The sequence below is a fragment of the Schistocerca serialis genome, chromosome 10 (genome assembly GCF_023864345.2).
Source record: "Schistocerca serialis cubense isolate TAMUIC-IGC-003099 chromosome 10, iqSchSeri2.2, whole genome shotgun sequence".
NCBI classification, from domain to species: domain Eukaryota; kingdom Metazoa; phylum Arthropoda; class Insecta; order Orthoptera; family Acrididae; genus Schistocerca; species Schistocerca serialis.
Window position 1 is genome coordinate 164182029 of NC_064647.1, and position 25969 is coordinate 164207997.

General features: G+C 42.7%; 1 protein-coding gene across 2 annotated transcripts in view; it reads right to left on the reverse strand.

The window, feature by feature from the left end:
* Positions 1-25969, reverse strand: part of LOC126425077 (gamma-interferon-inducible lysosomal thiol reductase-like) — a 362141-nt gene that overhangs the window by 293751 nt on the left and 42421 nt on the right. The window contains exons 5-6 of one of the 2 annotated variants that reach the window (XM_050087989.1): positions 25905-25964; positions 23163-23305 (exon numbers count right to left, since the gene is read on the reverse strand). The exons of the other annotated variant lie outside the window; for it this stretch is intronic. Coding sequence (XP_049943946.1) covers positions 23279-23305; positions 25905-25964 — 87 coding nt within the window. The 3' untranslated portion in view covers positions 23163-23278. Of the gene's footprint in view, positions 1-23162; positions 23306-25904; positions 25965-25969 lie in introns of those variants that run through there. 2 annotated transcript variants of the gene reach the window in all.

A 25969-nucleotide genomic window follows, 5' to 3' on the forward strand; every position in this document is an offset into this window, starting at 1 on the left:
ATCGAACCCAGGAACCCAGGCGCGGGAAGCGAGAGATTGAAAGAACTATGCCCCTTACATGAAGTCATAAAGTTCACCTAAGTCACGTTGAGCGAAAAGTAGGGCTGAACAAAAATGACTGACAAGGCACAATGCATCTTGTAGACGGTATAGTATGGACGTATTGGAATAATTAATGTCGGGTGATGGTTTTAAAGTAATTCACACGACATGAAAACTTCGTGGAAACGCGTCGATTTACTGGAGGCCAGTTTATCCCAGGGAAGTATTTGAGTGACTGTGGCCGGCGGGGGAGTGTCGAAGGGAAGCGACAATAGGCAGCTTAGGATGGCTCAAGCTCTGAGAAAGTGGTAACAGGGCGCGGCCTCCAGCTGCCTTAAGATGAGTGACAGTGAGTGGGTGGTTGACCCCATGCTGGTGTACCGGTAAGCAGACGGAGAACTTGTACACCTATTGATAAATGTCCGTCGTCCAGTTTTCAGTGAAACATGTGAGAAAGCCGCGCAAAGCTACAGTGGAGCGGTCAACAGAGGTCAAAATATGTGTGTTCATGACTATAGCAACTTCATGCTGAATTCACGGTCTGCAGAGTCTGAAGTAAATCAGGTGAAGAGCGACAGAATGAAATACGTCGGTATCTGATGGGAACGTAGGACCAAGGAATTTGAAGTACTCTCCTAAGAGTCAGAATTCCGGAAAAATTGGTGTTTGTGCAGACGCTAACCTTGATGGGTGGCCTGGGAGGAGGTCAATAGCAGAAGTTGAGAGGAAGGGAAATTTTATGGGAATTTGTTCACTTCCCAGAGCAGGTATTGGTCGGCGCTGGGAAGCGACGCATATTTAACGCGACTTGCGCTGCAATTGGCGTAAGTGATTTTGCTGGAGAGGAAACCAAGGCGAAGAGCGGACTGGGAGAAGTCTCCGTAGTGGTCTTCCATTCCCAGCTTGCCTAGACTGCAGACGTAGCGTTCTTTACTCAGCTTGCCTGAGAAAGAGTGAGCATCTCTGCACTTTAGGACTTAGCAAATGGAACGATTGAGCCTGGAGATAGGAAGTTTTGGATCAGCTACGTACTGAGCAAGATAGCTAGGAGTGAATAGACGAGCGCAGCCTTGCACCACCACGAGGTCGGCCGTCGTCCGCACAACGACACCACTCCGCCATGCTGAATTCGGTGATATTGCGCCCGCTCCAGCGACTAATTAATTTGTTGGATCACGTCGGCAAAGTTTCGACGAGGGTTTCATGGGCCATGTATTGTAGCATTCTTCTCGCACTTCATATTACGCCTGGGTCAGTCGATAGCAATTACTTTTGATTTATCACGCTTTACTCCACGCAAATGCAATTTATTACCACTGCCTGTTAGGAGAGTCATGGAATGTGATGATTGAAGGTGGTGAGTTAGTCGACTGCATCTGTTTTCAACCAAGTAGTTAAAATCCCAGGTCACTTTCTTAATTAATTTTATGTTCAACATTTACATCTGGTGTTCAATAGCTGAATATAACATCAATGTGCACCCCTTTTAATTAAAAGGGATCAATTCTGAATTAATTAATGTCAACACTGCCACCGCCATTCAATCAGGAGTCACAGGGCATTATTACTTTCTTTGCGTTATCTGACATTGCAGTAGTTATGCACTCTCTGTTGATCTGTTAGCCAACTACCTGGGGTGAACACACACCAAAACCAGATAAGTGACGGGTGGAGTATTACAGTGGTTACACGACAATAACATCCCTGTAATGGACTGGCCTGCACAGAGTCCTGATCTGAATCGTATAGAACACGTCTGTGATGTTTTGGAACTCCGACTTCGTGCCCGGCCTCACCGACGGACATCTATACATCTCCTCAGTGGAGCACTCCGTGAAGAATGGGCTGCCATTCCCCAAGAAACCTTCCAGCACCTGATTGAACGTATGCCTGCGAGAGTGGAAGCTGTCATCAAGACTAAGGGTGGGCCAACAACATACTGAATTGCAGCATTACCGATGGAGGGCGCCACGAACTTGTAAGTAATTTTCAGCCAGGCGTCCAGATATTTTTGAACACATAGTGTACATACACCACTGGAGATATTCTCAAAATTATGTGATTGTATGACAAATAGTTCAGGATAGACGACGTCATAGGCATTGAGCTGCATGAAAATGAAACTCGAGGGCTACAGTCGCTATAGAGACAGGTGAAATACACTGACAGAAAAAAAATCGCTCACTGTGTGAGGTCGTGTAATGGGGCTACGAGAAGCTGGATGTACCTTCTTCGATACTCCAGAAAGAAAGACTTGTCAGGAATGTAGCCACTGTACATGCCTGGTGGCAGTGGTGGTCACGAGAATGAACGGTCACCAGAAGACCGGGCTCCAGACGGCGACGTTGCACTACCGAGATGGAAGACCATCGTGTTCGGGGTAAGACTCTGGCGCATCGTACTGCATCAGCAGCAGCAATATTAGCAGCAGTTGGCACCACAGTGACACAATGAACTGTTACAAAGCGGTTACTTCAAGGACAGTTCGGAGCCAGATGCCCTGTAGCGTGCATTCCACTGATCTGAAACCACCGCCATTTGGGACTTCAGAGTTGTCAAGCGAGAGCTCACTGGAGGGCAGGGTGGAGGTCTGTTGTGTTTTCTGATGATTGCCGTGAGTTTATTACAAGAAGGTCAGTTGAAGGCCTGCAACCAACCTGTACGCATGCTAGGCACATTGGACCGACATCTGGGGTTCGACTTCGTATGACAGTGGGAGCACTCTCGTGGTTATCCTAAACACCCTGACAGCAAAACTGTACATCAGTCTGATGATTCGACCTGTTGTGTTGCCATTCAAGAAAAGCGTTACTAGCAGTACTTTCTAACAGGATAACGCTCGCCCACATACCGCTGTTATAACCCAGCATGCTCTACAGAGTGACAACATGTTGCCTTGGCCTGCTCGATCACCAGATCTGTCTCCAATCCAGCATGTATGGGTCATCATCGGAAGACAACTTCAGCTGCATCCACTAACATCATTAACCGTCCCTGTGTTGACCGACCAAGTGCAACGGGCAGGGAACTCTACCCCAGACACTGACATCCGGCACCTGTACAGGACAATGCATGCACGTTTGTATGCTTGCATTTAACATTCTGGAGGTTACACTGATTATTAATGTACCAGCATAGCCTACCTCTCTCTTACATTAACCTGTGATCTTGCAATAGGAACCACTTAAATTTGTTACCTAGACAAATGCGTTCGCGAAATTTCATCTCTCTACATTAATTAGTTTTTGGTACTGCGATTTTTTCCCTCCATATGTGTGCACTAAAACATGTAAAATATGTTAATACGTATGACATATACACACATTAGGAAACGTTTTGCATCACCCTGGTTTCCAGAGGAGATAGACGATGACTGTCCCTTTGACCAGATATATCACTAAACCCGCCCAAAGATATAAACAACCATGCATGAGCACAGGGGGATCCAACAGCCGATCAGTTCCAGTCATTCCACCAGGAAGGAGGTACACGGCTCCTGTTGTCTGTAGTTCAACCATGACTAGACGGTCAATACCACGGATCGATCGCGTCCACATTGTTACTTTGTGCCAGGAAGGGCTCTCAACAAAGGAAGTGTCCAGGCGTCTCGGAGTGAACGAAACCGATGGTTCGGACATGGAGGAGATACAGAGAGACAGGAACTGTCGATGACATGCCTCGCTCAGGCCGCCCAAGGGCTACTTACTACTGCAGTGGATGACTGCTACCTAGGGATTATGGAGGATCCCAACATGTTGAGTAATACTTTTAATGCAGCCACAGGACGTCGTGTTACGACTAAAACTGTGCACAATAGGCTGCATGATGTGCAACTTCACTTCCGACCGCCATGGCGAGGTCCATCTTTCCAACGACGACACCATATAGCGCGGTACAGATGGGCCCAACAATATGCCGAATGGACCGCTCAGGATTGGCGTCACGTTCTCATCACCGATGAGTGTCGCATATGCCTTCAAACAGACGATCGTCGCAGACGTGTTTGAGGCAGCGTGGTCAGGTTGAACGCCTTAGACACACTGTCCAGAAAGTGCAGCAAGGTGGAGGTTCCCTGCTGTTTTGGGGTGGCATTATGTGGGGCCGACGTACGCCGCTGGTGGTAATGGAAGGCGCCGTAACGGCAATACGATACGTGAATGCCATCCTCCGACAGATAGTGCAACCATATCGGCAGCATATTGGCGAGGCATTCGTCTTCATGGACGACAATTTGTGCCCCCAGTGTGCACATCTTGTGAATGCCTTGCTTCAGGATAACGACGTCGCTTGACCAGAGTGGCCAGCATGTGCTCAATACACGAATCCTATCCAACATGCCTCGGATAGATTGAAAAGGGTGTTTATCGACGATGTGACCCACCTGCCTCTTTGCGGGATCTATGCCGAATCGCTGTTGAGGAGTGGGACACTCTGGACCAACAGTGCCCTGATGGACTTGTGGATAGTATGCCACGACGAATAGAGGCATGCGTCAGTGCAAGAACATAGTACTGGGTATTGGAGCTACTGGTGCGTACAGCAACCTCGACCACCACCTCTGAAGGTTCCGCTGTATGGTGGTACAAATGGAATGTGTGGTTTTCATGAGAAATAGAAAGGGCGGAAATGATGTTTATGTTGATCTCTATTCCAGTTTTCTGTACAGTTTCCGGAACTCTCGGAACCGAGGTGACGCCAAACTTTTTTTGATGTTTGATCTGTGTGTATGTGGGCAATGCCATTGGTAAGAAGGTCACCCTTTCTCAAAACGATTTCAACCAAATGTGGTACAAAAGTTACTTCCCATCTGGGAGGAAATATTGTGGGGGTAAGAACCACCATTCTCCTATTGAGGTGAGTGTGGTAGCGTGGCGAGAGAAGGGGAAAGAAGAGGCAGACCGACAGAGTGGGAGGGGGGGAGAAGATGGGTACATAGAGGGGGAAGGAGCAGAAGGACAGAGAGAGGGGAAGAGGTAAGAGGAGGGTATGAACAGAGAGATGCGGGAAAGAGAAGGAGGAAGACATGGACAGAGAGAGGCGGGGAAGGAAATGGACAAAGAGCGGTGGGAGGAAAATTGCAATCAATACATGCCCGAAAAACGCATTAACACATTAATAAATTTCCATTTGAGTTGCGAGTGTACAGTAGACAGGGCTGCACCTGTGACAACAACACTGGCGGTGATCGGGCTGGAACTCAAGTGGAACTGAGTTTGGATGAGAGGCACGGTAGCTGATATTTACTTTTGATCTTCTTTTAAAAACCCGAGTGGTTCTATCCGAGATGTTAACAAGTATACGGTACCGAGGCGTGTTTAGTTTTCTTCACTACTGCATCTTCTACAGCCAAGGTAATGTCAGTATGAGCTCTCGCTCTACTTTTCTTTAATTTATCTGTGTTAATTCCATTTATTATTAGCGGATTCAAACAGTTGCTTCAATACTGAGCACACACTGGGTAAGTTGACGCGCCACACAAACAAAGAAGGGAATGCCTTCTCGAGGTCTGGGATCTACAAAATTAAATGTAGCGAATGCAAGAGGTTTTATATAGATCAGACGGAACGTAATTTCAGCACCGGATATGGAGAAGACGGAGAGCAGTAATTTCATGGTGGCAACACGTTTCAGAGAGGCCGGCTGGAGTGGCCGAGCGGTTCTAGGCGCTACAGTCTGGAACCGCGCGACCGCTACGGTCTAGGCGCTGAATCCGGAACCGCGCGACTGCTACGGTCGCAGGTTCGCATCCTGCCTCGGGCATGGATGTGTGTGATGTCCTTAGGTTAGTTAGGTTTAAGTAGTTCTAAGTTCTAGGGGACTGATGGCCACAGATGTTAAGTCCCATAGTTCTCAGAGCCATTTCAACCATTTGAACCGCTACGGTCGCAGGTTCGAATCCTGCCTCGGGCGTGAATGTGTTGAAATGTTCAAATGTGTGTCAAATCTTATGGGACTTAACTGCTAAGGTCATCAGTCCCTAAGCTTACACACTACTTAACCTATCCTAAGGACAAACACACACACCCATACCCGAGGGAGGACTCGAACCTCCGCCGGGACCAGCCGCACAATCCATGACTGCAGCGCCTTAGGCCGCTCGATTAATACCCATGGATGTGTGTGATGTCCTTAGGTTAGGTTTAAGTAGTTCTAAGTTCTAGGGGACTGTTGACCTCAGAAGTTAAGTCCCATAGTGCTCAGAGCCATTTGAACCATTTGTATCAGAGAGACCGCCTACACTATTTTTGAAGCCAGCGAAGCCCTTCAAACACTACCTACAATCAAGGGATGAAGAGTTCTGGATGCACTGGTGGACATGGGCATGGAAACGAGCATGTGAAGTAAGTTCGTAGCTATGTGAGTGGATCGAAGACTTCTTAAATAACAGAACACAGTATGTTGTCCTCGACGGTGATGAGGATGAAATGACGAGGAGGACAATACAACACGCCGTTCCCGAGCGGAGAGAAACCTCCTACCCGGGTGGGAATCGAACCCGGGCCCGTTTGCAGGGGAGGCGAGCACGATACCACCCAGATAAGCAGGCAGACTATGGCAAGTCACTTCATGGCCCCTGCATCACAACAACGCACGCGCACATTCATGCCCTTTGGTGAGTGAATGTGGCAGAAAAAACGAAATCATCATGCTCCCTCATCATCCGTACTCTCGAGACCTGGTCCCTGCGGACTTCTTATTTAGTTTCCAAAGTTGAAAACCCCGTCGAGAGGACGAAGATTTGCGACGACAGACGAGATAATAGAAGATTCGCAGCGGAGTTTGCGCGATCCAGAAATAGGCGTACCAAGACTGCTTCCGGGAGTGGAAACGGCGTTAGCAGCAGTGTATCAACTGTGGAGGAGAGTATTTCGAAAGAGATCATGCACAATAAGAAAAAGGTAAGGGTAGAGAAATTGTGTGGACAAAATTTCGGAAATTTTTGAACACACCTCGTACTCGGTTCTCATGCGGCTTTATCAGCTGGCTGATTTTTTGCTCTCGCCTTCGGTTTCAATAGAACCCCGTGTCACTGCAGGCGTGAGTGTGAGGTGTTACCTCTATCTACATTATTCCTTGTTGTTGTTGTTGTGGTCTTCAGTCCTGAGACTGGTTTGATGCAGCTCTCCATGCTACTCTATCCTGTGCAAGCTTCTTCATCTCCCAGTACTTACTGCAACCTACATCCTTCTGAATCTGCTTAGTGTATTCATCTCTTGGTCTCCCTCTACGATTTTTACTCTCCACGCTGCCCTCCAATGCTACATTTGTGATTCCTTGATGCCTCAAAACATGTCCTACCAACCGATCCCTTCTTCTAGTCAAGTTGTGCCGCAAACTTCTCTTCTCCCCAATCCTATTCAATACCTCCTCATTAGTTACGTGATCTACCCACCTTATCTTCAGCATTCTTCTGTAGCACCACATTTCGAAAGCTTCTATTCTCTTCTTGTCCAAACTAGTTATCGTCCATGTTTCACTTCCATACATTGGCTACACTCCATACAAATACTTTCAGAAACGACTTTCTGATACTTAAATCTATACTCGATGTTAACAAATTTCTCTTCTTCAGAAACGATTTCCTTCTCATTGCCAGTCTACATTTTATATCCTCTCTACTTCGACCATCATCAGTTATTTTGCTCCCCAAAGAGCAAAACTCCTTTACTACTTTAAGTGTCTCGTTTCCTAATCTAATTCCCTCAGGATCACCCGATTTAATTTGACTACATTCCATTATCCTCGTTTTGCTTTTGTTGATGTTCATCTTATAGCCTCCTTTCAAGACACTGTCCATTCCGTTCAACTGCTCTTCCAAGTCCTTTGCTGTCTCTGACAGAATTACAATGTCATCGGCGAACCTCAAAGTTTTTACTTCTTCTCCATGAATTTAAATACCTACTCCGAATTTTTCTTTTGTTTCCTTTACTGCTTGCTCAATATACAGATTGAATAACATCGGGGACAGGCTACAACCCTGTCTCACTCCATTCCCAACCACTGCTTCCCTTTCATGCCCCTCAACTCTTATAACTGCCATCTGGTTTCTGTACAAATTGTAAATAGCCTTTCGTTCCCTGTATTTTACCCCTGCCACCTTCAGAATTTGAAAGAGAGAATTCCAGTTAACATTGTCAAAAGCTTTCTCTAAGTCTACAAATGCTAGAAACGTAGGTTTGCCTATTCTTAATCTTTCTTAATTATTCCTTGAAGTAGTGCAAAATTCGGAAATTTGTGATAAGGTCTGATGGGACGAAACTGCTGAGATCATCGGTCCCTAAGCTTACACACTACCTAAACTAAGTTACGCTAAGGACGACACACACACCTACGCCCGAGGCAGGACTCGAACCTCCGACGGAGGGAACCGCACGGACCGTTACAAGACGCCTAAGACCGCGCGGCTATTCCGCGCGAAGTACTGCATTTCCAAAAGTTAACGAACACTTAGGTCATCCTGTACTTCCAGATCTCAATGTCGTTACCAGTCCCGTCCTGTGATGAACGCATACGTAACACACTACACGACTAGGAATGAATCTTGTTTCATTGTACCGTTTTCAATAGTACAATTTCGCGTGGATTACGTTATCGGTGGCCAACTGCCTTGCCGCAGTTGTAACAGCGGTTCCCGTCAGATCATCGATGTTAAGCTCTGACGGGCTGGGCTAGCACTTGGATGGGTGACCATCCAATCTGCCGAGCGCTGTTGGCAAGCGGGGTGCGCTCAGCCCTTGTGAGGCAAACTGAGGAGCTACTTAAGTAACGGTTCCGGTCTCGGAACCTGATATACGGCCGGGAGAGCGGTGTGCTGACCACGTGCCCCTCCATATCCACATCCAGTGACGCCTATGGCCTGAGGATGACACGGCGGTCGGTCCGTAACTTTGGGCCTTCATTGCATGTTCGGGAGTAGTTTAGTTTTATACTACAGGTGCATGTCGGTAGCCTGAATACACTGAATTTGTTTATACCACTGGATTTTGAGATGGTTTAACCAAGATAACTGAGGATGCTTTTTTGAGGTATTCTGAATTTTTGGTATGTGGTACACTGTACACATTTCTGTATCGTGTAACATGAGGTCATCTTCATCCCCGTGGAACATTATTGCGTCATCGGTGTGTCTTTTATAGTAAAGAGCCATGTTTTTAACTAACGGATTATTTTGGAAAAAGTTAATTTCAATGTTATTCGCAGAGATGCCTGCAGTGGTGCCACACAAACCCCCGACCCGTAGATATGTGTCGTCGTGACACATGATAAGGATGAAATAAAGTGCCACGTCGAGAAATTCTACAACTTCTGTAATTTCACCTATACTGTCTTTTTTATACTGTAATAAGATATTTTTATCACGATAGTTTGCCTCTCCGGTACATATAAATTCTGAAGACGTAAAGGATCCAAGGTCATGTCGGGAGGTATATGAAGGCCTTTAATTTGGTCAACAATTTCAGCTGTCCGTAAATACTAAATGTATCGGGCAAAGTACGTAGCTTCCTTTAACTATTTTTTGAAGAGATAATTTGTACAGTTGACACTGGCGATGAGGAACGGGTTGGATTGGTGATAATTACGGCCTCTTAATTCAGTCAGGAAGGAAAACCGGTAACGGCTGGACCAGTAGGGAATTTACACACTTCATTCACTGGTAGAACACTAATTCATTTCACAGTTTCAATCACAAAGCAGCAAATTAAGCTTTTAGTTATTTTGTTAGTTAATTGAAAGGCCAAGCACTGAGACTGTCATTTAAAATCCAATGCAAGTTTAAATAACTTATAGAAAACTTTAATCCAAGATGACTTAATATTCTTTACGACAGAACATACTCTATACAGGGAGTTACAAAAAGGTACGGCCAAACTTTCAGGAAACATTCCTCACACACAAAGAAAGAAAATATGTTATGTGGACATGTGTCCGGAAACGCTTACTTCCCATGTTAGAGCTCATTTTATTACTTCTCTTCAAATCACATTAATCATGGAATGGAAACACACAGCAACAGAACGTACCAGCGTGACTTCAAACACTTTGTTACAGGACATGTTCAAAATGTCCTCCGTTAGCGAGGATACATGCATCCACCCTCCGTCGCATGGAATCCCTGATGCGCTGATGCAGCCCTGCAGAGTGGCGTATTGTATCACAGCTTTCCACAATATGAGCACGAAGAGTCTCTACGTTTGGTACCGGGATTGCGTAGACAAGAGCTGTCAAATGCCCCCATAAATGAAAGTCAAGAGGGTTGAGGTCAGGAGAGCGTGGAGGCCATGGAATTGGTCCGCCTTTACCAATCCATCGGTCACCGAATCTGTTGTTGAGAAGCGTACTAACACTTCGACTGAAATGTGCAGGAGCTCCATCGTGCATGAACCACATGTTGTGTCGTACTTGTAAAGGCACATGTTCTAGCAGCACAGGTAGAGTATCCCGTATGTAATCACTATAACGTGCTACATTGAGCGTAGGTGGAAGAATATGGGGCCCAATCAAGACATCACCAACAATGCCTCCCCCACGTTCACAGAAGATCTGTGTTGATGACGTGATTGGACAATTGCGTGCGGATTCTCGACAGCCCACACATGTTGATTGTGAAAATTTACAATTTGATCACGTTGGAATGAAGCCTCATTCGTAAAGAGAACATTTGCACTGAAATGAGGATTGACACATTGTTGGCTGAACCATTCGCAGAAGTGTACCCGTGGAGGCCAATCAGCTGCTGATAGTGCCTGCACACGCTGTACATGGTACGGAAACAACTGGTTCTCCAGTAGCACTCTCCATAGAGTGACGTGGTCAACGTTACCTTGTACAGCTGCAACTTCTCTTTATTTATTTTTTTATTTATTTACTTATTGTTCCGTGGGACCACATTAAGGAGAAGTCTCCATGGTCATGGAACGAGTCAATACATAAAATTATAACACGATTGTAGAAACAGATAAAATGAAATATAAGAAACATATTCAGGCGACACATCATTAGTTTAAATAAAGAAATCAAGAATGTAACACTGGAATTTGCTTAATTTTTTAGCTCTTCCAGGAGCTCCTCGACAGAATAGAAGGAGTGACCCATGAGGAAACTCTTCAGTTTCGACTTAAAAGAGTTTGGGCTACTGCTAAGATTTTTGAGTTCTTGTGGTAGCTTATTGAAAATGGACGCAGCAGAATACTGCACTCCTTTCTGCACAAGAGTCAAGGAAGTGCATTCCACACGCAGATTTGATTTCTGCCTAGTATTAACTGAGTGAAAGCTGCTAACTCTTGGGAATAAGCTAATATTGCTAACAGCAAACGACATTAAAGAAAATATATACTGTGAGGGCAATGTCAGAATTCCCAGACTATTGAATAGGGGTCGACAAGAGGTTCTCGAACTTACACCACACATAGCTCGAACAGCCCGTTTTTGAGCCAAAAATACCCTTTTTGAATCAGAAGAATTACCCCAAAAAATTATACCATATGACATAAGCGTATGAAAATATGCGAAGTAGACTACTTTTCGTGTAGAAATGTCACTTATTTCAGATACTGTTCTAATGGTAAATAAAGCGGCATTTAGTTTCTGAACAAGATCCTGAACATGAGCTTTCCACAACAGCTTACTATCTATCCGTACGCCTAGGAACTTGAACTGTTCCGTCTCGATTATAACATGCCCATTCTGTCTGATTAAAATATCAGTTCTTGTTGAATAGTGAGTTAGAAACAGTAAAAACTGAGTCTTACTGTGATTTAGCATCAGATCATTTTCCACAAGCCACGAACTTATTTCATGTACTACATTATTTGATAATGTTTCAATATTACACACAAGATCATTCACTACCAAGCTGGTGTCATCAGCAAACAGAAATATTTTTGAATCACCTGCAATACTAGAAGGCATATCATTTATATAAATAAGAAACAGCAGTGGCCCCAGCACCGATCCTTGGGGAACGCCCCATTTAACAGTGCCCCATTGGGACTGAACATCATTACCACTCTCAATATTGCGGAGAATTACCTTCTGCTTTCTGTTCTTAAAGTAAGAGGCGAACCAATTGTAAGCTACTCCCCTTACTCCATAATGTTCCAACTTCTGCAGTAATATTTTGTGGTCAACACAGTCAAAAGCCTTCGTTAAATCAAAGAAAACACCTAACGTTCGCAACCTTTTATTTAATCCGTCCAAAACCTCACAGAGAAAAGAGACTATAGCATTTTCAGTTGTTAAGCCATTTCTAAAACTAAACTGTACATTTGACAGCAAATTATGTGAATTTAAATGCTACAGTAACCTTGTATATACAACCCTCTCGATAACTTTAGCAAACACCGATGGCATAGAAATAGGTCTATAATTATCAACATTATCCCTGTCTCCCTTTTTATAAAGTGGCTTCACTACCGAGTACTTTAATCGGTAAGGAAACCGACCACTCCTAAAGGAAAGGTTACAGATATGGCTAAGTACTGGGCTAACATACATGGAACAGTACTTCAGTATTCTGCTAGATACCCCATCATATCCATGAGAGTTCTTGGTCTTTAGTGATTTAATTATTAACTCAACCTCCCTCTTGTCAGTATCATGGAGGAGCATTTCAGGTAACAGTCTCGGATCTCTTTTTTCTATGAGCGCTATATGATTCCCTGTTGGGACTAGGTTTCTATTTAGTTCACCTGCTATATTCAGAAAGTGATTATTAAATACTGTACATATATGTGACTTATCAGTAACACGGACATTCCCACTATGCACTGATTCTATATCCTCGACCTGTCTCTGCAGACCAGCCACTTCCTTTACGACTGACCATATGGTTTTAATTTTATCCTAATACTTAGCTATTCTATCTGTTTCTAACGTTTTGATATAATTGCCACTTTGTTCTACAAGAGATTCTTATACCTTTAGTCAGCCACCCAGGCTGCCTGTTTGTGCTAGTACCCTGTTTTGAACGTTCTAACGGAAAGCAACTTTCAAAGAGCACGAGAAAAGTCTTGAGGAAAGCATTATATTTATCGTCTACTGTATCAGCACTATAAACATCTTGCCACTCTTGTTCCTTGATAAGGTTTACAAAAGTCTCTACAGCAACTGGATCAGCTTTCCTAAAAAGTTGGTAACTATATTTAACCTGTGTTGCGGCACAAAAATCTTTTAGACTTAAAATTTATGCATCATGATCTGAAAGGCCATTCACCATTTTGCTAACAGAATGCCCTTCTAGTAATGACGAATGAACGAAAATATTGTGTATGGTTGTTCTACTGTTCCCTTGCACTCTCGTTGGAAAGAATACGGTTTGCATAAGATTATATGAATTAAGGAGGTCTACCAGCATCCTTTTCCTTGCACAATCACTTATACAATTTATATTGAAGTCACCACATATAACTAACTTTTTGTATTTCCTATAAAGTGAACCAAGAACCTCCTCTAGCTGTAGCAAAAATGTTGTGAAATCGGAGTCTGGGGATCTATAAATAACAACAGTAAGAAGTTTAGCTCCACTAAATTTAACCACACCTGCACAACATTCAAACACCTTTTCAGTGCAGTACTTTGAAACATCAATTGACTCAAATGGGATACCGTTTTTCACATACATGGCTACTCCCCCACACCGCAAAGAGCTCCTAGAAAAGCTGCCAGCCAACCTGTATCCTGGCAAAGGAAGCCTCTGAATTATTTCCTTATTTAAGAAGTGTTCAGATATACCAATATTTTCAGAGTCAACATCTACAAGTAGTTCACTAACTTTATCTCTAATGCCTTGTATGTTTTGATGAAATATACTAATTCCCTCATTTATCGGATACCTAAGCTTTGTCGAAAGTGGTGTCTTTGTAAGAGAGACTTCCCTTAAGGTCAGCTGACTTCAATGTAAAAAAGGTACAGCTCTAACACCCACAACTACCGGAATTTTCCCATGAGTGATCCCACCACCCCCACCTATGCTGTCACCTATAAGCTTTGCCAACCTCCCCTTTCCATACCTGTTGAGATGCAGGCCATGTCTAGTGAAACCCGTCCTGCTGATAGACTCCACCGACACCACTGAAATGTGACTCATGCCTTCTGTCATTAGCGCACCCCCAAGTCTCATGTTATTACGCCTGACAGCTGTATTAAGATGAGGCTGATCGAGACGCTGAAACAGTTCCACGAAATGCAAATTCGTGTTGCCAGTCTGAGTGGCTATTTTTTCCAGGTCACCATCTATGTCGTACTGCCCATCCCTATCAATACTCTGACGCTGACATTAGAGTTATCGTCAACTGCACGAAGAATTGCCTCGTCCATTGCAGGTGTCCTCGTCGTTCTAGGTCTTCCCCAGTCGCGAGTCATAGGCTGGAATGTTCCGTGCTCCCTAAGTCGCCGATCAATTGCTTCGAACGTCTTCCCGTCGAGACACCTTCGTTCTGGACATCTGTCTCGATACATACGTACCGCGCCACGGCTATTGCCCCGTGCTAATCCATACATGAAACGAGCATCTGCCAACTCCGCATTTGTAAACATTGCACTGACTACAAAACCACGTTCGTGATGAACACTAACCTGCTGATGCTACGTACTGATGTGCTTGATGCTAGCACTGTAGAGCAATGAGTCGCATGTCAACACAAGCACCGAAGTCAACATTACTTTCCTTCAATTGGGCCAACTGGCTGTGTATCGAGGAAGTACAGTACATACTGACGAAACTAAAATGAGCTCTAACATGGAAAATAAGCGTTTCCGGACACATGTCCACATAACATATTTTCTTTATTTGTGTGTGAGGAATGTTTCCTGGAAGTTTGGCCGTACCTTTTTGTAACACCTTGTATAAGATACAGAATTTAATAACTGTAATGCCATAATAAAGGCAGAAGTAAATTTATACAACAGTACGAGAAGAGATTAGAAGGGCCTTAATTACCGAATGGTGAAAATAAAACATGATTTATACATGATTGATTAAAAAAAAAAATGCTGGAACCACACTTGAAACAATGAAAAACAATTTAGCTCCAGTATCTAGGCATGACAGTTTTAACCCTAGCATTACCAACGGGGGGGCCTCGTAGGCCCACTGACTCAGTTTTTCTATGTTGTATCCACACCCTTTGATATATGAACTTGAAAGCAAAGGTAATTGTTCGTTATTGAATGTACTATTGAGTCATTACAGAATTTCGGAATAAAAATGTAATTAAAATTCATTTACTTGATTTAATTGTCTGTGGGCCTTAGAAGCCCACCCGTTGGTAATAGCAAGGAAAGATTTACGAGGTTGAGTCTCTCGTTTCAAATTCTTACCATGAAACGAATTTTGGCATTGTTGCCTTCAGACATATTATTATGAAGCGGACCATTGTTATTTTCAGTGTTTCTTTTGCTGTTGAACCAGCAACATGAGTAGACATCGTTTACGTGATAGTTCCATTGAAAGAGTGCTAGAAGAAGTTTTGAACGAATCAGATTTAGAGGAAAGTGAAGTGGATGATGATGTGGAAGAAATTAGAACTGATTCATCGTCTGAGAATGAAGATGAGATTGAAGCCAATCCACCAGATGATAATGATACGGAATGTGATAAATTCATTGCAAAAAGTGGACGAGAGTATATTACGAAGCCATCTCGACAATATCGGCGTTCTGTACAAAATATAGTGCGAGAAAGAATGGGGCTAGGACAACAAGGAAGAATTGCGTCTCCGAAAGAGGCTATAGAGCTCTTTTTTACACCTCAAATTATGAATCTAATAAAATTACACTCAAATGAAGAGGCTTCTCGACTAGGTATTCAGCACACAGATGAAGATGAGTTATTTTGTTATATAGGACTGTTGCTAATCATGGGTTCAAATCACGACAATAAGATACCTGTCCAAGATTTATGGTCTTTGCTTCAGGGCCGACAAGTGTACTATGGATCAATGAGTCGGACCCGATTTTTCGAATTGACTAAAATATTGAGGTTTGATGATAAGAACACAAGAGAAATTCGTCGCCAGACTGACAAGTTTGCTCCAATGAGGGAAATTTTCGAAAGCTTCAATTCTTCACTTCCATTGTATTTCATTCCTGGTCTACATACAACAGTGGATGAGATGTTGTCTTTGTTCCGTGGTCGCTGTCCATTCAAGGTGTTTCTAAAAGAAAAACCTGGAAAATACGGCATTCTAATTCGAATGCTGTCTGATTCTGAGACTAGATATGTGATCAGCATGGACATCTATACAGGCAAGTCAGGAAATACACAGCATTCAAATGGACCGATGGAAATTGTAAAGAGACTAATAAAACCTATTGAAAAATCAGACCGTAATGTTACCACAGATCGGTACTATACTTCAGTGGAGCTTGCTGAGACTATGGAATGATTTTCACCTCACACTTGTTGGCACCCTACAGTCTAACAGACGACACATACCTGAAGAGCTGAAGAGTACAACTGACCGCAGTTTACACTCTTCCATCTTTGCTTATACTGACCCTCAAACACAGAGGCCACCAGTTACTCTTGCATCAACGCTAGTCCGCGAGAAGCCAAAACGACTGCTGTTGATGCTTTCAACTTATCACTCAGAAGGGGTGTTGAATGAAGACTCAAAAAAGATTAACATAAATCTTTTTTATAATTCTACAAAGGGAGGCGTGGACACCATAGACCAGATGGCAAGACACTACAGCACAAAGAGAGGAACAAGAAGATGGCCTTTGTCCCTCTTCTACACACTCATTGACATAGCAGCAATAAATGCATATTCACTCTTCCTCCTCAACTTTCCGAATTGGAAAAAGAATTTGCTAAACCGCAGAAGAGTTTTTATCACTAACTTAGGTCTCGAACTAATAAGATCTCAAGTAGATAAACGGGCACAAAATTTGTATGGACTTCAGAAGCCAGTAATAATGGCAATGGAAAGCATCACACAACGGAAGCTCAGCTGCTCTGTAGAACCATCATCCTCAACAGCAGAACCAGGAACACGTGGACGGTGACACCTACGCTGCCAAGAAGCTGCATCTAAAAAGATCAAGTACAACAAGCTGGGAAAGTCAACTGTTACCTGCTCTCAGTGCCACAAACACGTCTGTGGGAAACACTGCAGGAAGACAGTGTTGTGTGAAAAATGCGTTGCAGAATGAGACAGTAAATTTTGTTTGCTTCATGTAGTGTATCGAATTAAAAAAGTCGTTTTTATAAGAAAACACTATTTTGAAACATTATTCCAAAAAATATATAAACTGAATCTCGTGATTTGTTCATTTTATTCCTATTATAATAACATCTTTTATTATCCAGTATACAAAAACAATGTCTAAGCATTTTGAATTGTTATTAGAGGTATCAGAAGTAAATAAACTTGATTTATGATAAAATAAATTGTGGTATTCTTTATGGGCCTTTGAGGCCCCCCCCCCCCCCCCCGTTGGTATTACATGTAACAAAAAATACGTAGGTAATGCTAGGGTTAAGCTGAGGAACACACATCAATTGAAGATTAAACACTTTTTTTTCTATAACACAAGAATAATTGAGTTACAACAGATTAAGGTATATGTTGGCATCCCAACACAGGTCAATATTTGCTTAAGGTGAAGGTCACAAGCTAACGGATACAAATCGAGAATTATTCCAAGTATAAACTTCACTTGAACAGCGACAGTAAGCAGTTGGAGGAAACAGCGCGAAAGGCAGTCACCGGCGAGGGCTGCTGAGCATACGCACGCCAGATGACGTGAAGAGCCCGGCTAAGCAAGCCGACGGGGCGTAAGTAAGCGGGGCCCGACCCTGCGTAGCACGCACGAGCAATGGGGGACAAGAGACTTACTAACGACATCTCCACGCAGCACAGATAATTTTAATTAGGCGGAATTCCAACACACAGCTGTGCGTCAAATAGATACGAGGGTTGTCCAGAAAGTAAGTTGCGATGGGTAGCGGAATGGAAACCACAGTGAAAACCAGAAACGTTTTATTTGGAGCAGTTAGGTACACCTTCCTCCTACTTCTCTATATATTCGCCTTTCTAACTTTGAGTTTTGTCGTAGTGTGTTATCAACTTTCCAATATCATTGTCATAGAAAGCAGCCGCCTGTGCTTTCTGCACTGGTCTGCAGCTCGTTGTCTGTGGAAAAATTTTGTCTTCATAGGCAGCGGTTCTTGTGAGCAGAGATGAGACTCAGGGGGAGCCAATTACGGACTGTATTGTGGGTGATCAAATACTTCTGGTCGGAAACGTTGCAGGAGCGTCTTCATTGCCCCTGCAGTGTGCGGCCCAGAATTGGCATGACGAAGGAACTGCTCGACAGTTGTGTTATGTGGGCTGCATGACACAGGCGAAATCTCTAATCAGGCCCTCATACTTGGCGGGAGACGCTATTCAATACGCGTCTTTACGTGCTCACTGTTCATTCAAAACTGAAAAGAGCGATGCGACACGATCGACGGGCATACTAGAGACGCAGCCCAACACATCTGTGCAAAGCTTTACCGGATTTTCTCAGTAGTTTCCATTTCGCGACAGATCGGAACTTACTTTCTGGACAATCCTCGTAAGTCTCAGGGTAGAATTAATTATTCTGAACTCTAACCCAAAACCATAAAAGTTAACTGCTTTTTAATAAGTTAACCAAAAGATTTAACAAACCAACTACAAATATTTTAAAAAAGTTGTTGCAGCAATAAGAAGGTAATATAAAAAACCATTAGAACAGCCCCAAGGATACTTGCATGATATTCAAAGCTCATCAGTATTCACATTAGTCCCTAGCGGTTCGGAAAGAACAAATGCTTTCTGGAATGGTCTAAAATTTATCCGAGCGACGTACATAGAACAGACACACCATGTAATATCTTAGACAGCGTAGACCTTTATTATTGGCTTCAAAGAAACCAGAACAACAAAAGCAGTTTATAAATTGGGAAATAAAAATAGCAACACACATTTTGACATGAAGAATTAATCATCTGTGGTAACTGGTAATAATAGAGATTTCACTGCTCCTCCAATTGAAAATTACAAGATCAATCAACAACATGGCGAATGGACAGCTCAGCACTGGCTTCACGTTCTCTTCACCGATGAGTGTCGCATATCCCTTAACCAGACGATCGTCGGAGACGTGTTTGAAGGCAACCCGGCCAGGTTTAAAGCCTTAGACACTGTCCGGCGAGTGCAGCAAGTTGGAGGTCCCCTGCTGTTTCGGGGTGGTATTATGAGGGGCCGATGGACGCCGTTGGTGGTCTTGGAAGACGCCGTAACGTTTGTACGGTACGTGAATTCCATGCTCCGACCGATGATGCAACCATATCGGCAGCATACTGGCGAGACATTCTTCATGGACGACAATTCGCGTCCCCATCGTGCACATCTTGTGAATGACTTCCTTCAGGATAACGACATCGCTCGACTAGGGTGGCCAGCATGTTCTCCAGACATGAACCCTATCGACATGCCTGGGATACATTGAAAAGAGCTGTTTATGGACGACGCGACCCACCAACGACTCTGAGCGATATACGTCGATTCGCCGTTGAGGAGTGGGACAATCTGGACCAACAGTGCCTTGTGGATAGTACGTCACGACGAGTACAGGCATACATCAGTGAAATAGAACGTCTCACTGGGCATTACACTTATTAAATTCTGTATCTTATACAAGGTGTTACAAAACGTTACGGCCAAACTTCCAGGAAACATTCCTCACACACAAATAAAGAAAATATGTTTGTGGACATGTGTCCGGAAACGCTTATTTTCCATGTTAGAGCTCATTTTAGTACGGCATTCTGGACCTCCACCTCTGAACATCTCGCTGTATGGTGGTACAACATGCAATGTGTGGTTTTCATGACCAATAAAAAGGGCAGAAGTGATATTTATGTTGATCTCCATTCTAATTTTCTGTGGAAGTTCCGGCACCCTCGGAACCGAGGTGAAGCAAAACTTTTTTTGATGTGTGTGTAATTCTCATGGCACTGTCTAATATCATTCACCGACATTACATCATCCTTGTTCTACTTTTGCCGATCCCCATTTTTTGTTTATTGTTATTTTCAAACATTATTCATTTAGCCAGTCTCAAATATTTGATATGTTATAATTTAATATGTTAGATTTTAAAAGGTACATCCAATCATATTCATCACACAGAGAACACACACACACTCTCTCTCTCTCTCTCTCTCTCTCTCTCACACACACACACACACACACACAGACACACACACACACACACACACACACACACAGATATATATATATATATATATATATATATATATATATATAAAAGAAGAAATGCAGATGGTAAACGGGTATTCGTTGGACAAATATATTATACTAGAACTGACATGTGATTACATTTTCACGCAATTTGGGTGCATAGATCCTGAGAAATCAGTATCCAGAACAACCACCTCTGGCCATAATAACGGCCTTGATACGCCTGGGCATTGAGTCAAACAGAGCTTGGATGGCGTGTACAGGTAGAGCTGCCCATGCAGCTTCAACATGATACCACAGTTCATCAAGAGTAGTGACTGACGTATTGTGACGAGCCAGTTGGTCGGCCACCATTGACCAGACGTTTTCAATTGAAAGATCTGGAGAATGTGCTGGCCAGGGCAGCAGTCGAAAATTTTCTGTATCCAGAAAGGACCGTACAGGACCTGCAACATGCGGTCGTGCATTATCCTGCTGAAATGTAGGGTTTCGCTGGTATCGAATGAAGGGTAGAGCCACAGGTCGTAACACATCTGAAATGTAACGTCCACTGTTCAAAGTGCCGTCAATGCGAATAAGAGGTGATCGAGACGTGTAACCAATGGCACCCCATACCATCACGCCGGGTGATACGCCAGTATGGCGCTGATGAATACACGCTTCCAATGTGCGTTCACCGCGTTGTCGCCAAACACGGATGCGACCATCATGATACTGTAAACAGAACCTGGATTCATCCGAAAAAATGACGTTTTGCCATTTGTGGACCCAGGTTCGTCGCTGAGTACACCATCACAGGTGCTCCTGTCTGTGATGCAGCGTCAAGGGTAACCGCAGCCATGGTCTCCGAGCTGATAGTCCATGCTGCTGCAAACGTCGTCGAACTGTTCGTGCAGATGGTTGTTGTCTTGCAAACGTCCCCATCTATAGACTCAGGGATCGAGACGTGCCTGCACCATCCGTTACAGCCTTGCGGATAAGATGCCTGTCATCTCGACTGCTAGTGATACGAGGCCGTTGGGATCCAACACGGCGTTCCGTATTACCCTCCTGAACCCACCGATTCCATATTCTGCTAACAGTCATCGTATCTCGACCAATGCGAGCAATCGCGATAGGCTACAATCCGACCTCTATCAAAGTCGGAAACGTGATGGTACGCATTTCTCCTCCTTACACGAGGCATCACAACAACGTTTCACCAGGCAACGCCGGTCGAGTGCTGTTTGTGTATGAGAAACTGGTTGGAAACTTTCCTCATGTCAGCAAGTTTCAGATGTCGCCACCGGCGCCAACCTTGTGTGAATTCTGAAAATCTATTCATTTGCATATCACAGCATATCCTTCCTCTCAGTTAAATTTCGCGACTGTAGCACGTCATCTTCGTGGTGTAGCAATTTTAATGGCCAGTAGTAAGACTCATACAAAATGTTTACAATGGTTTATCAGAACAATTAAACGATGATGCGTTCATCTGCCAAAAAGTGAAATTTATCTCGATGCAGTGCGATTAGTGACGTCACACTGATAGGAAGATGATGTCTGCTGCCCGTGGTGTCGCAGTAAAACAGTCGATGTCCTCCTCCGTGTTGCAGTGACATAAGGCCGAATCAACCAACAGGTGTATCGGTGAGAACAGCCCATGGCTCAAGCAGACGTGAAACGTTTCAACGGGAAACTTTCTGTGCTACACACTATCCTTTCCGTTGCTACACACTATCCATTGTGTGAAACCGCTCCTCCAATTCTTTTTGCGTCTCTGGCAGAATTGCAATGTCATCAGCAAATCTGCAAGTCACTGTTACTTCTGTCAGAAAATTAATTCAGTTTCCAAGTTTTCTCCTTTGTTTCCTGAACTGCTTGCTCAGTGTTCAAAGTGAATAACATCAGGGGTAGGCCACAGCCGTGTCTCACTCCCATCTCAGCCAATGCTTTCCATTAAGGTATTTCGACTCTTACAACCGCAGTGTGGTTTATGTGTTACGAAGTCTCTTTTGAATGTATGTAACAGGTGTGTAGACTTATGTCATCTTGCTCGGATAGGAATGCACAAGTCATATTTTAAGGTCTAAAACAGTAAACCAGTCAAATCTTTTGTGAAGTATTTTAGAGGAATAAATCTAGACCCACTGAAGATGACACATAGATGTCCAAACATGTATACATCAATAATAAATGAAAAATGTTTTGTTAAAGGTGTAATTTTAATACCAAATATAGTCTAATGTGTTAAGTAAAATGTGCACAGCAAATAGGACGAACAAAATGACAACATAAGCGTTTTAAATATGACTACTGAAGATTATACATGTAGATTGAGAAACAATAGAAGATCTACTGATCTAAATAGTGAGAAAGAGTTTTATGACGCTACTTCCCAAGACGTTATGGATGTGATGTTACATGGTATTATGCTCCAGGTTTTTCAACAAGTTTCAGTATATTAAGCGTGCATGCAGTTTTCACACGTGCTTCTCGAAAATAATGAATGGGTGGCCTTCAATTAAAATGTAAGGGGAAACAAAGAGATAGGGCACATACTGAGGTGTGAAGGAGCGTTTTAAAATGTGACAGTTTGGTAGTGGGTGCCACTGGGGAAGTGGGGAGGGTAATAATTGTGAAGGGAGACGTAAGGCTTAGCTCCAGTGACTCGAACTAGTCTATTGATAATGATTTCAGTGTAAAATTTTCAAAGGATTATATGGTGTACTGCTCACTTGTCATACTCTGTGCGTTCTTTTTTAGTTTGGTATCTTTCCTCAGTCCTGGTTAAGATCATTGTAAGCAGTTACTTGTATCATATTTAAAATTTGAATGGTCACAAAATGTTTTTGGGCCTTATGAATAATTCTGTATTTAGCAACGAATGAAACAGTGACTATATATGTTCATAATAACACTTTATTTTATACAGTAATATGATGTGGGTTGACAATCAGAATCCGTGCTCTGCCATCGTCTTCTATTCCTTAGTGTTAGCCACTGGAGCGTGATTCAAGTCATGGACAAGTAAAAGGCTTCGGTAGCTGCAACAATTTGCACATAGTCAATTAGTCGTACTTCACACATTAGAGTTCTCTCAAACAATAACAATACATAATGAAATTTGGTGCATACATAAAGATTCATTGCCTTATTCTGATGGAGTTAACATATTCATTCAGTCTAATGAGTTAACAGACTAATCTACCCTTCGATTCCGTAACAATGGCAGAAATCTGATAAATATATGAAACACTTTTAATCGTTTCTTAATATTGTTATGTATAATACCATGTAAAGACAAGCTGTTGTTTAAAGTTGTTAGCAAATATCTGGAAAAGTTCTTGAGTGATATACATCAAATTTTTACATGATATTTTAAAAATATTCGGACAGACATAGTTCACACATTTTTAAATATATGTGGTGTATAAAGTTAAATGCACTACACAAAGGGGAAATGTTTTTATGAAAAATTTCGAAAAGTTCTTGATCGATTTACTTCAAATTTTAACGCAATAGTCTAAGTGTTCAGGTAGACATAAGTTAAATATTTTTAAGTGTATATGGCACACAAATATATATGTGAAATATATACAACTATACAGAGGTGTTGCTACCGAAATTCTCGAGAAGTTCTTGACCGACTTACTGAAAATTTTGACACGATACTGTAATAATCATTCAGTCGAACATAGACTACATTTTTTGAAACAACAGTGTACAGGCACTCTATTAAAAGCGATTGCAAGGAAGAGAATGTTGTGCAGTGTTCTGCTCTGCTGTGAAAACGTGTGGTTTTGTTTTATTTTTAGCAGTTAGTTTTAACTACAACAGCAGGCGCTTCAACCATCAAACAAAATGTTTCTCCCGTACATATATTTTCTCGCTATACATATTTTAAGCAAAAATTGTGCCCACAACAACTTGTTGTTTTGTTTTCCTCCTCACATTGGGTTATCACAAAGAACAGGAAACTTGTATTGATGTCTTATCGGCATATGATTAGAATACTACTACGGAATCTGAACTTTCAATAACAATAAACAAGACTCAGAGTCTATGACAGGTGTTAATAGGAGGTGGACAGAGAGGGCAGGGGAAGGAAATGGACATAAATAGGAGGAAGTCGGAAATGTAAAGAGAGAGGGGGAGCAGGAGGTGTACAGAAAGAGGAGAAGAAGGAGAATAGGACGTGTATCGAATTCTCCTACATCTGTAGCAACTGTGTTGCTGGGTCTGTTAGTTATATTACATTATGTACTTATTTTGTGACCCTTTTTTTAAAGTGGCTTGGACAATGTGAGCCATGACACACCGTTATGTAATGAAACAGTATGTATACGATAGAATATTGATTTGAAAATTTACAAATATCAATATTCATAAAATTAAAGAATTAGAAAAACAGAGAAAAATTGTGAGAGTGGAGAAATAAACAAGACATTACAATGGAAAGTTCATATCTACCAGAAGGAACTCCTGTACAGAATACAATAAGTTATTCACAAGGAAGTTTTACAGCTTACATCTGAAGGCTTAGGATGTACTATTAATTTTTTTCAATTTTTTCAGTTGTGTTGGAAGGCTATTGAAACTGAAAGCATTCTGTACAGTACTTAAAGAAGTATCTAAATGCAAGTGTTGTCTGAGTGCCTGCAGTTCACTGAATGCATGTTGCAGTTTCACCCAGTTAAGTCAGTACTGTGAACAACAAACCCTGTGATGGAATATGTGTACAGAGATGGTAGAGTTATAATTCAGAGGCACCCGAACGATGTCTTACATGAAGTTCGTGAACTGACGCACTAGACCAATCTGAATACCATTTTTTTTCCCGAAGAATAGTCTTGATGGGTGCACAGAGTTGTTCGAACATTTGATACCACAGAAAATAATAGTATGATAATAAAATTAAGCAAAGGAGCTCGAATGCTTCAGTGTGAGACATAGTGGAGATTGCAGCATTCGGCACCTGCGCAAGGTCTTGAACCTAAGCTCCCAAGTAAATTTTTGATCTATTGACAGTCCTAAGAATTTAAAATGGCAGATTTCACTGACTCTTTGGTCACCTTGGAACAATAATTTTTTTCTTTTACAGGAGTTATGTGCCAGAAAATGCGTGCACTACATTTTGTGGCTGTTAAGACTTGATCCTTTCTTCGAAAGCCATGTGCTCACATTAAACGCTACCGAGAACAGAACTCTGTGGCAGCCCCCACCTACCCCACTTTACATGACACCAATTGCACCAGGCAGATCCGAATATCCTCCCTGTTTGTTGACACTGACGCTGGAGGACAACCTTCTGGTCCCTAATGCAGATAAGTAGAGGATAAGAAGAGGATATGTGTGTGTGTGTGTGTGTGTGTGTGTGTGTGTGTGTGTGTGTGTGTGTGTGTGTGTGTGTGTGTGTGTGTGTGTGCGCGCGCGCGCGTGCGTGTGTGTATACTGGTATTTTGATCGAAATAAGTCCACTTGATAATGGGAGTATCAATAAAATCGACTTATTACAGTTATTTGTCTATTTCAGTTAAATATTCTCAGCAATATAGCGTAAATCTAATATAAACTTAAGCAAATGAAATCTACCTTGGTTATGAAACAAGTGTTCACTAATATTATTTCTTATATAGTACTCACCAACACTTTACAAATCTCATTCCAGAGGTTTGAGAGTAATTCTGATTGTTGGTCCTGGCGCTGAA